General features: G+C 44.6%; 2 protein-coding genes across 2 annotated transcripts in view; one reads left to right on the plus strand and one right to left on the minus strand.

Annotated features, from left to right (window-relative positions):
* Positions 1-6,995: 6,995 nt before the first annotated feature.
* Positions 6,996-7,718, minus strand: si:ch1073-184j22.2 (dual specificity protein phosphatase 18). The gene has a single exon (XM_062429669.1). It carries the CDS (start codon positions 7,716-7,718, stop codon positions 7,059-7,061), a length of 660 nt encoding a protein of 219 aa, XP_062285653.1. The 3' UTR covers positions 6,996-7,058.
* A 2,972-nt stretch (positions 7,719-10,690) lies between these two features.
* LOC133991179 (vesicle transport protein SFT2C-like) overlaps positions 10,691-12,500 on the plus strand; it is a 2,717-nt gene continuing 907 nt past the window's right edge. The window contains exons 1-2 of the mRNA XM_062429668.1: positions 10,691-10,719; positions 12,212-12,500. The exon at positions 12,212-12,500 is cut by the window's right edge and continues 907 nt beyond it. Coding sequence (XP_062285652.1) covers positions 12,308-12,500 — 193 coding nt within the window. The 5' untranslated portion in view covers positions 10,691-10,719; positions 12,212-12,307. The remainder of the gene's footprint in view (positions 10,720-12,211) is intronic.

Consider the following 12,500-nt stretch of genomic DNA (forward strand, 5'->3'; position numbering starts at 1 on the left):
CATTCATTTACAGCCTCGTGTTAGTTTGTTTACAACGCAGACTTCGTGTATTCGAGGAGGAAACACACTCTGTGACTGAAGGTAACGACAGATTAAACACCTGAAAGTGTCTCCAGCCGCCCTGCAGCCTCACAGCGTGTCACTTCCTGTCGTTAAGTACAGTGAGCGAGGTCGTCCGCCTCCCTCTGCGGAGGAGCTTTAACAGTGTCGGAGGATCTGTGATGAGTGTGGCGCTCGGCGGAGGAAGGCGACGTCTGACCTTAGTGACAGAATAAATGTGAGGGACGATCGTAGCAAACGGCTTTCCTGAAGAGGAGACGCTTCAGACTGCTGCTCCATGCTGCTTTCATTACTGAGTGAACAGCTGACACACTTATTCTGCTGCAGGACGTCATCAGGTTATAATGTGATGCTCAACGCTCACTTTATCCTTCATAGCTGCTGTTACTGATGATTGGACAACTTTTTATTCCACTACATCACTGTTTCATTCGACACTTTTATCCAAAGTGACGTCGTTCGAGATATTTAAGTCACATGATTCATTCACTGGGAGCATGTCTATGTTCCCACAGACCTGTGGTGTCCTGGTTCCTCTGTGAGGCTACGAGTGAAAGTCCCTCATGAGCAATAATTTACACATTAAGCACTGGGAGGCACAACGCTGTCCTGATTGGGTCTTTTTGCGCTCGCAAGATCAGGTAGACCAGGCTCCTCATTGGGTTGACCAATCCATCTGATACGGCACTTTGAGCATTGGCATAACCAGGGACTTATGGAGCCGAAGTTTCAAACGTCACAAATTTAAAACATTTAAATGTTGAAGTTCTATCTAATCAGCTGATGCCTGACTGTCATGCTGCACTGGGAGCCGTAGACCCGGACGAGTGTGGGGAAAATTTTGGAGGATGAATGTAATGGATGCAGTTGTAAAGTATAACCCTAACCCTGTGGGAACATAGAGCTGACCCCCATTCACTCACACAGCTGCTGCTACGACTCAGACAAGAAGAAACCAGTTTTAAAGATATTAAATGTTTTTCCAATGGTGCTTCATTAGATACACATCCTTCTTTTATCCGCTGTAACACACTTTACAGTGTTAAAACCAGGTGGGGAGTTCTGGTCCTCTGAAATGAGGCCAACCAGGAAGTAACGTAAAACTGCATTCTATCAAAAGGCCACCAGGGGGCGACCGTTTTGGTGTCAAAAGGACTTCCGTCTCTATACAAGTCAATGGAGAATTCACCAACTTCTCACTTGATTTCTAACCTCAGTAAACGTTTTCAAAATGTGTTTATGGTCTCAATCGCTAGTTTAAAGCCTTCTTCAATGCAGTATGATGTTCATTTGGGACATTTTGGCCTCCCTGATTTTATATGTGACGATAAAGCAGGGTATGCATTAGGGCGTGGCTACGTGGTGATTGACAGGTTGATTGGTTCACAGGTTCAGGAGGGCGCCTCATGCTCCTCCTGATGCCCATATAAGTAGAATCCATGTTTTTATTTTTCCCAGCATGCACCTGAAATGTTCAAGATGGCGCTGCTCAGATCCGATACTATTGGCCTCCGAGCAGCAGTCCACAAACCAATGGGTGACGTCACGGATGTTACGTCCATTATATATACAGTCTATGATTAAAACGTATTTATCTGCTTCATCTTGTAACTGTGGAGCTTCATATAAACATCATGATGACTTACAGACAGACGTAATCAAACACACAACAAACAAAAACTGGATGAAACTACTTTATTAAACTCTTAAGAAGTTAATAAAGCGTCTTGTTTCTGAGCTTTTTGGATGTTTTTAAGTGATGCAACAAGCTTCTGTATCTTTGAACGTGAGACATTATAAAATGTTATTATAAAATAATGAATATATGAATGTTTCTGTAGTGAATCATAGAATAAAGAATAAAGAAGAGTGGAGCCGCTGAGCACGACGTCGTCTTCAGCATCACATCAAAGTGTGTGTGTGTGTGTGTCTCTGTGTGTGTGTGTGTCTCTGTGTGTGTGTGTGTCTCTGTGTGTGTGTGTGTGTGTCTCTGTGTGTGTGTCTCTGTGTGTGTGTGTGTGTGTGTGTGTGTGTGTGTCTCTGTGTGTGTGTCTCTGTGTGTGTGTGTGTGTGTGTGTGTGTGTGTGTGTGTGTGTGTGTGTGTGTGTGTGTGTGTGTGTGTCTCTGTGTGTGTGTGTGTGTGTGTGTGTGTGTGTGTGTGTGTGTGTGTGTGTGTGTGTGTTTTATGTCCAGCAGATCAAAGTCTGATTCTCTTCATTTCTGTCCTTCAAACACTCAGACAGGTGGACGAAATAACCAGAACACCTCATGTTCATGTGTCTGGATGAAATCATTTCTGTTTGATTTCATTCAAACTTAAACTTAAACTACTACTAGTTCTAGTAGTATTAGTAGTACTACTGATACTATTATTGCTGCTACTTCCTGTTAAATGTTATAAATCATTTCTTTAACCTCTGTCAGTTTTTTCTGCGTTTTTTTATTTATTTATTTTTTAACTTTTCATTCAGATTTATTATTAATGTTTCTGTTAAACTAATGTTCATCAGTACAGTTGATTCTAGCTCACGTTACTTTTTGCACATTTATGAATAATATAGTTTTATTGTTCAGCCTCTGACTGTAAATCTGCTTTATGAGCCAAAAACAACAAGAAGCTGCAGTTTACTCTATATTATATATATAATATAATATATATATATATATATATATATATATATATATATATAATATATATAATATAATATATATATATATATATATATATATATATATATATATATATATTATATTATATATTAATAATATCACTACTGTAGTAAGTGAAACTAGGACAGACACTAATGGGATTATTGATTAAACATGAAGTTGCTGCATCGTTTAGTTTAGAAATTCATTTTTATGTAAAAGTCTCAGATTCAGATTCTAACATTAATATTTTCAGCAAACAAACTAAACAAAGTTTCACAAAGCAAAACTACAGCTGTTAAAATAATAACTTGAATATAATCATTAATATTTAGTGTGAATGTTTTTACTGCTGACGGTGATTCATGTTTCATGTGAAGCAGAAATACTAAATATTTATTCATCGAGTAAAAACTTTAAATCTTTTTGTTTCAGACATTAATACATTTTAACTTTTGATAATTTAACTGCAGTTTAATCTAAACGTTTTGTTCTGATTCTTTCCGTTAATGAAGGTTTTTAGATGAACTCAGTGTGAGTCCCGGTACCGGCTCACCTGCACCTGGTACATGTCTCCGGGTCAGAGGAGCTCCAGCAGCTCTCAGATCAGCGGGACGAAGCCTGGAGCTGCAGCCGCCACGAGGGCACCTCTGCCCGGCTCCGCTGCGCCGAACCTCCCGGTGTCTCTGCGGAGCCTCTCACTGCTGCAGCCGGGAAACACCGCTGATAACCGGGGACCGATCCGTCTCTGTCCCGGTCCTTTCTGTCTCTGTGTCCCGGTCCCGGTCCTCTCTGTCTGTCCCGGTCCTCTCAGCTGTCTCCGGTCCTCTCAGCTGTGTCCCGGTCCTCTCTGTCTCTGTCTCCGGTCCTCTCTGTCTCTGTGTCCCGGTCCCGGTCCTCTCAGCTGTCTCCGGTCCTCTCTGTCTCTGTCTCCGGTCCTCTCAGCTGTCTCCGGTCCTCTCAGCTGTGTCCCGGTTCTCTCCGCTGTGTCCCGGTTCTCTCTGCTGTGTCCCGGTCCTCTCTGTCTCTGTCTCCGGTCCTATCAGCTGTGTCCCGGTCCTCTCAGCTGTGTCCCGGTCCTCTCAGCTGTGTCCCGGTCCTCTCAGCTGTCTCCGGTCCTCTCTGTCTCTGTCTCCGGTCCTATCAGCTGTTTCCGGTCCTCTCAGCTGTGTCCCGGTTCTCTCAGCTGTGTCCCGGTTCTCTCTGCTGTGTCCCGGTCCTCTCTGTCTCTGTCTTTGTCCCGGTCCTTTCCGTCTCTATCCCGGTTCTCTCCGCTGTGTCCCGGTCCTCTCTGTCTCTGTCTCCGGTCCTCTCAGCTGTGTCCCGGTCCTCTAAGCTGTGTCCCGGTCCTTTCCGTCTCTGTCTCCGGTCCTCTCAGCTGTGTCCCGGTCCTCTCAGCTGTGTCCCGGTCCTCTCAGCTGTCTCCGGTCCTCTCTGTCTCTGTCTCCGGTCCTATCAGCTGTCTCCGGTCCTCTCAGCTGTGTCCCGGTTCTCTCAGCTGTGTCCCGGTTCTCTCTGCTGTGTCCCGGTCCTCTCTGTCTCTGTCTTTGTCCCGGTCCTTTCCGTCTCTATCCCGGTTCTCTCCGCTGTGTCCCGGTCCTCTCTGTCTCTGTCTCCGGTCCTCTCAGCTGTGTCCCGGTCCTCTCAGCTGTGTCCCGGTCCTCTCTGTCTCTGTCTCCGGTCCTCTCAGCTGTGTCCCGGTCCTCTCAGCTGTGTCCCGGTCCTCTCAGCTGTGTCCCGGTCCTTTCCGTCTCTGCAGCCTGTCAGACGCTGGAGCATCCAGATGCCGCGGGATCCGGTTATCATCTCGCTCCTCTCCGGTAAAGGGAGGGATGAAAACAAACCGAGCACTGCCGAGCAGCTCCGAGCAGCTCCGAGGTCAAACTCACACACCCGGTGACTTCCGGTGTGTTAAACGGTGAAATTCATTTTTTATGTTTTTTATTAAAAATTCTGTTTCCAGTAGATGAATGCTGGAACTGATCAGAACAATCAATACAAATGTTGAAGATAAAAATCTTTTCCTGCAGATTTGGAACCAAAAGAAGGAATCTGCACCTGAGTGAAGGTGAGGAGGAGGAGGAGGAGGAGGAGGAAGAGGAGGAGGAGGAGGAGGAAGAGGAGGAGGAGGAGGAGGAGGAGGAGGAGGAGGAAGAGGAGGAGGAGGAGGAGGAGGAGGAAGAGGAGGAAGAGGAGGAGGAGGAGGAGGAGGAGGAAGAGGAGGAAGAGGAGGAGGAAGAAGAGGAAGAGGAGGAGGAAGAGGAGGAAGAGGAGGAGGAGGAGGAGGAGGAAGAGGAGGAGGAGGAGGTGGAAGAGGAGGAGGAGGAGGAGGAGGAGGAGGAAGAGGAGGAAGAGGAAGGTGTGATTGATGAACACCTTCCTCATCAATAATGTTCATCAGCTGTCAGATAACAAAGTGGTGAAAATAAAACAGATGAACAGAATAATTATGACGTCACTTAATCAATAATAATCTGATCAGTGGTCAAAAATACAAGCTGGAAATAAGATTAATGATTAATAGACTGATTATATATTATATATATTATAACTGTCATTATTATTATTATTATTATTATTATTATTATTGTCATTATTATTATTATCATTATTATTATTATTATTATTATTATTATTATTATTATTATCATTATTATTATTATTATTATTATTATCATTATTATTATTATTATTATTAATCTGCCTTTAATAAAAACATCCCAATAAGAAGAAATAAATAGGAAGTTACATCATCTTTATTATCACAGCTCATGATCGCCCCCCAGAGGCGCAGGGGAGCCATGAGGGCCGTGACTGACAGGGGCCCTAAAAACATATCAGACCATTCGTTAATATGAATAAATATTTTATTTACAATGAAATCATTAAATTAACACTTTCTTTGTTTTGTTTCTGGCAGAAATGAAGCATCCAGAGCCCCCCCCCCCCCCCCCCCCCCATAGATATATAATCCCTCCAGTGTGTTCTGAACCAGGCGGGGAGTTCTGGTCCTCTGAAATGAGGCCAACGCGGAAGTAACTTAAAACTGCATTCTATCAAAAGGCCACCAGGGGGCGACCGCTTTGGTGTCAAAAGGACTTCCGTCTCTATACAAGTCAATGGAGAATTCACCAACTTCTCACTTGATTTCTAACCTCAGTAAACGTTTTCAAAATGTGTTTATGGTCTCAATCGCTAGTTTAAAGCCTTCTTCAATGCAGTATGATGTTCATTTGGGACATTTTGGCCTCCCTGATTTTATATGTGACGATAAAGCAGGGTATGCATTAGGGCGTGGCTACGTGGTGATTGACAGGTTGATTGGTTCACAGGTTCAGGAGGGCGCCTCATGCTCCTCCTGATGCCCATATAAGTAGAATCCCTGTTTTTATTTTTCCCAGCATGCACCTGAGATTTTCAAGATGGCGCTGCTCAGATCCGATACTATTGGCCTCCGAGCAGCAGTCCACAAACCAATGGGTGACGTCACGGATGTGACGCCCATTTTATATACAGTCTATGGTGTGAACACAGCTCTCACAGCGGCTGTATAGGGACCCAATGGCTCGCAGCAGAGACCCTGGTACCCCAAACTCCCACAACACCTCCCACAAGGTCCCCCGAGGGGCACGGTCCTAAGATTATCTTTTTCTCTAATCATTGGATCATTTGAACATTTATTGATGATGTTATTGAAGAAGTGGAGCACAGCTTTGGACAGAAATGATGTTTATTTCCACACTGATCAGATCTGATCACATGATGTTTAATCAGCTGATTTCAAACATCTGAGCCCGTCAGAGTCATGCTGACTTCCTGTTCCCCTCACCCACTTTACCTAAAATGATCTTATAGTACCATATAATCCCCCTTCAGGGATCCCCAGACCCACATAGACTACTACAGCGATGGGGGCGAACACCCAGCAGTTATCATCAGTTAGCAGTTAGCATAATTTAACATTTGTTATTCAGAAGCTAATTTTATCTAAAAAGTCAAACAGTAAACAAAAAGTTTCTGATGTTTGAAAAAAGTCCAGAATCCTTAAAATCCTGATCGAGTCTTTGGACCCAAAAACTGAAATAAAAAAGTCTCAGACAGGAAGTGAAAATACCAGTCACAAGCTAGCTAGCTAGGTCACATGACATCCAGGAAGTGTCCGTGTTCCCTCAGGAGAATTTACAAATCCTACCATGGCCACGCCAAGACCCACCGACTCTGCCTGCGATTGGCTTCCCATGATGTCGTTGCCCTAACCCGAACCAACGACTACGAGCCAATCAGAGGCAGAGTAAGACGGGTCGTGGCGTTGCCACAGGAGCTTCCCTCAGCGTGTTTCAGACCCTGGTTCACCTCCGGAATCTGTTTGATGATGTCATCTGCTGCGATCGTGTCATCAGTGGTGATCGTGTCATCAGTGGTGATGTCATCAGTGGTGATGTCATCAGTGATGATGTCATCAGTGGTGACCTGGGTACCGTCGTTAGCCAGTTATTCGGCTGCTGTGGCGCTGACCTCGTTAACCTCGTTGGCCTCGGTGTCCGTGGCGGCGGCTCTTCAGGTGCGGCCACCTTGACGGTGTTCTTCCCGTAAAGTCGGCGCTCGTACCGCAGCAGCTGGTCCCAGAAGCCGGCGTTCAGCCTGACGTAGGGCCGGCTGTCCTGCACCCAGCGGTGCGCCTGGCACAGCGTCACGGCGCGGTAACGCATCAGGTACGCCATCACCAGCGCCGGTGAGCGGCTCATCCCGGCGGCGCAGTGCACCAGCGTGCCTCCCGCACGGTTGCCGTGGATACGTTCAGCCACCCGGTCGAAGTGGTCCTCGAGGCGCGCGCTGGGCAGGTCGGCCACCGGCACACGCACGCACTCCACCCCCGGGTAGGCGGGGGAGGCGTGGCTCAGCGTGGCGTTGACGATCAGCGTGATTCCCTTCTGAGACACCAGCGCTGCGTTCAGGGGGCCGTCGGCGCCGCTCAGGAACAGCGTGGGCGTGATCTGGGACACCGACATGAGGCCCGCTGTCAGTGACATGATGGTGTTAATAAAGTCATGAGAACAGCTGCTAACATCTGCACGTCATTCAAACATTTAAAATTTTATTTGTTCAGAAATGTTTAGAAACTAAAATCTTCAGAGACTCGATTTAGATTTAATGTAAAGAGTCGAACGGACTTGGAAATATGAACATGAGACTGCAAAAGACTCAACGATACACACAGCTCATTACGAACAGACTGACGACTACACGCCTGATCCTCACATGTTCACGTGTTGATCCCTGAACAGAAACACTCTCACAGGACAGACAGACTCTTAGGGCGTACTCACACTAGGCAATCGTACTGTGCCCAAGCACGTTTGCCCCCTAAAGTCCGGATTATTGGCTAGTGTGAGTGCAAGTGTACCGTGCTTGAGTACGGTACACTTCCCTGGTACGGTACGGTTGGAAGAGGTGTGCTTAGGCACGGTACACTTGGTCACGCATGCGCACTAGGGATTCATATTTTTCCCGAAAATAAGACATTTTAAATCCCTGGAAATAGCTGAGCCCTGGTCATTTCACAAGCAACACTCAATGCAACGTGGAGACATTATGCATATATGGGTTCCCAATCCGACCATTTTTTGTGTATTATTTTATCATTATTGAGGCAAAAGAACTCAATTTATGTCCATCGACATTATAATGAATAAGCTAAAGGCTTAATATGAGTTAGCATCCAGCGTGCTGCTGGACTTCATTACATCTGCTGCACCGCTGCTACCACAATTATGAAATGCTACGTTTATTATCTGTGACTGTGACTCATAAAAGTCATATTTTACAAATCTGCATTATATAAACTAACTTTAGTTAAAGTCATTAAACTAAGTCTTACATTTACTGGAGTAAAGAGTTGAATCAGGACGTCTGCTTTTACACCAATATCTAGTACTGCATCCTACACAGGCAGGACTCAGAAGAACAAGCTGCACTTTTTAATCATCGTTGTGTTAACTGATCAGCTGTGTTGTGTTTTACCGGCTCACAGCACGCCAACACACACCTGTGCATGTTTTATGAGGGTAAACTGTCGGACAATGTGTCGGAGGTAACCGTGCTTGAGTACAGTTGGTTTGAGTAATGTGAGTGCAGGCCAGCGGGGGACAGGGGGGGGGGTACATCCGTGCTTCAGCACGGTACGGAACAACTGGCCCTAGTGTGAGTGCGCCCTGACAGACATTAACAGACTCTAACAGACTTGATCAGGCGCTATACAAATAAAGATTGATTGAGGGGGGCAACAGACTCTAACAGGTCGTCTCTGTGAGTCCTGAACAGTTTATTGTGCGGTTTGATTCGTTCACTGACCGCTGACCCAGAGGAGGATCAGGTGTGACTGCAGGCTGAATAAACTGTCTCAGCCCGTTAATAGCTGTGAATGTTTAGTTGAGTTAACGAGTCTTTAACATAACGAGCTGTAAATGTGACGAGCAGCTGCTGTAACTGAACACCTCCAGGACCCTGCAGGTTTAATGAGGTTCTGGTTCAGGTCTGATGAGGGTTACAGAGATCTTGTTTGGGTTAAAACGATGAATCTAAAACATGGTGCGAGTTTAAGTTTCTACTTCCTTAAAGTTAGGCCACCTTTGTCGTCATGGCAACAGCAAACAGTGAACAGCCGTCTGCTGCCGCAAAGAGAGAATCAAATCCCCCGAACCCGACACCTACTAATGTGGAAATCATATACATGTGTATATATATTATATACACATGTATATATATATATATACCTCATGGCAGCTGTCTGTTTGTGACTCGTCAGAACATAAAAAACAAAAACTCGAAACAAATAAACCAGAATATAAAATCAGAAATCTGAACAGTGAAGAAACTACTCTGATACTTAACTGCAGTAAAAGTACAAATACAGCTGTGTGTGTGTGTGTGTGTGTGTCTGTGTGTGTGTGTCTGTAAGAGTGTGTGTGTGTGTGTGTGTGTGAGAGTGTGTGTGTCTGTAAGAGTGTGTGTGTGTGTGTGTGTGTGAGTGTGTGTGTGTGTGTGTGTGTGTCTGTAAGAGTGTGTGTGTGTGTGTGTGTGTGTGTGAGTGTGTGTGTCTGTAAGAGTGTGTGTGTGTGTGTGTGTGTGTGTGTGTGTGTGTGTGTGCGTGTGTGTGTGTGTGTGTGTGAGTGTGTGTCTGTAAGAGTGTGTGTGTGTGTGTGTGTGTGTGTGTGTGCGTGCGTGTGTGTGTGTGTGTGTTACCTGGTTATTTCCTTCACTTTGCTCTCAGTTGTTTCTCCTCTGATCTCAGAGCAGCTCTGACTGAAGATCACTGAGGAGACCGTAGAAGGCTCTGTGTGTGTGTGTGTGTGTGTGTGCATGTGTGTGTGTGTGTGTGTGTGTGTGTGTGTGTGTGTGTGTGTGTGTGTGTGTGTGTGTGTGTGGGATAATTTTAGTCCCTGACAGCTGGAAACTCGTCCTGAGGTCATGTGACTTTCACCAAAAAAGGTCAAACTGAAAACAGAAGCAGAACAGAAATAAATACACAACACATTTTTTTATTTGAACATTTTTTAAATCAAGAACTTAAAGTACACTGTAAAAAGTGAAATAAATCATTTATATATACATAGATATAAATTACAAACATAAATACCAATAATAAAATATGAAGAATAGAAACAATTCTAGTAAATAAACATAAATTAAATAAAGAATCAAATGATCATAAATTATAAGATATCATTTTAAATATAATCCTAAAAATCCCAAATATACCATCACATTTATAGATAGTGGTTTATTTATTTTTAGTGTGACTCATTTTAATGTTTGCATCATTGTTTTATTATTTAGGTGTTTTTCTCTCAGACTAACAGCAGCAGAGACGAGATGTTTGTAAATGTTCAGAGGTGTAATTCTGCTTCTGACCACTGGAGGGCAGGAGAGGGAGAAGAAGAAAAAGAAGAAGAAAAAGAAGAAGAAGAAGAAGCAGAAACAGGAAGTAACCAGCAGACAGGAGCAGAGCTGGTAAGTAACGCAGTATTTATACTTCAGTAGATATTCAGGTTTCTGGACTTTACTTTACTTATTCTGATGACTTTTTACTTTTCCTACATTATAACCAGCCTTCAATGTTGGGATAAACTTCTGTGTGTAATTATTATAGTTTGAGACATTATAGTTAGAGTATTGTAGGAGCCATAATGTTTATTTTCTTATGTTTATTGTTTGGGCTGAAAGTATGACGTCACTGGTGCTGATTGACACGTGAGTTTCCTCTTATTCTAACTGGTCACTTAGTGGCAGCAACGACAGTCAGTCAGATAGTCAGTCAGATATTCAGTCAGTCAGTCAGTCAGTCAGTCAGTCAGTCAGATAGTCAGTCAGATAGTCAGATAGTCAGATAGTCAGTTAGTCAGATAGTCAGTCAGTCAGATAGTCAGTCAGTCAGATAGTCAGTCAGTCAGTCAGTCAGTCAGTCAGTCAGATAGTCAGTCAGTCAGTCAGATAGTCAGTCAGTCAGATAGTCAGTCAGTCAGTCAGTCAGATAGTCAGTCAGTCAGATAGTCAGTCAGATATTCAGTCAGTCAGTCAGTCAGTCAGTCAGATAGTCAGTCAGTCAGATAGTCAGTCAGATAGTCAGATAGTCAGATAGTCAGTCAGTCAGTTAGTCAGTTAGTCAGTCAGATAGTCAGATAGTCAGTCAGTCAGTTAGTCAGTCAGATAGTCAGTCAGTCAGTCAGTCAGTTAGTCAGTCAGTCAGTCAGTCAGTTAGTCAGTCAGATAGTCAGTCAGTCAGTTAGTCAGTCAGTCAGTCAGTCAGTCAGTCAGTCAGTTAGATAGTCAGTCAGATAGTCAGTCAGTCAGTTAGTCAGTTAGTCAGTCAGTCAGTCAGTCAGTTAGTCAGTCAGATAGTCAGTCAGTCAGTTAGTCAGTCAGTCAGTCAGTCAGATAGTCAGTCAGTCAGTCAGTCAGTTAGTCAGTCAGTCAGTCAGTCAGTTAGTCAGTCAGATAGTCAGTCAGTCAGATAGTCAGTCAGTCAGTTAGTCAGTCAGTCAGTTAGATAGTCAGATAGTCATTGGTTCAGGTCATAGTTGTCTCTGGGCAACTGGACTTGTTAATGTCTCTTATCCAAGAGGCTTCATCAGTTCATGTCTGACTGACTGATGGGTTAGTAACCAGGTAGAGTTGTAGCTCACACGTTATACTCAGCAGTGGTGCTTCTAGGATCTGAGGGGCAAAGAAGCCCACTGACCCCCCCCCCCCCCCCCCCCCCCTAATGTTTATATTATATATGTATATTATATATTTATATATGTTCTGTCTGAGACTTTTCATTTTGAAGAATTATCAGGAGGTAAAAATAAATGTTTTTATACTTCGGTTCATTTCAGAGCCTGAACTTTCTGACTGTTACTGAGTAAAGGAGTTGAATCAGTACTTCTACTTTTAGTCTGTTTTACACCAGTATCTGAACTTCTACTAAAGTTCTTCTTCTGTTTTCTTTAATAACTTTCAGACTTTAATGTGAAGAAGAAGACGACGAAGAAGAAGAAGCAGCAGAAGAAGAAGAAGAGGTCCTCCTGCTAGCAGTTAGCCTGTTAGCTGCCCCGTAATGGCGGAGCTGAACCGGCAGCTGCAGGAGTACCTGCTGCAGTCTAAAGGCGGGAAGACCGGGTCCCAGTCCGGCTCCAGCACCGCGGTGGACATGGACAGCGTCGAGCCGGTTTCGGGGAGCTGGTTCGGGCGCTGGTCCAGCCCGTGGTCCGGCGGCTCGGCCGGGCAGAGCTCCGGGAGCAGCGGCGGCG

Source organism: Scomber scombrus, chromosome 11 (genome assembly GCF_963691925.1).
Source record: "Scomber scombrus chromosome 11, fScoSco1.1, whole genome shotgun sequence".
NCBI lineage: Eukaryota > Metazoa > Chordata > Actinopteri > Scombriformes > Scombridae > Scomber > Scomber scombrus.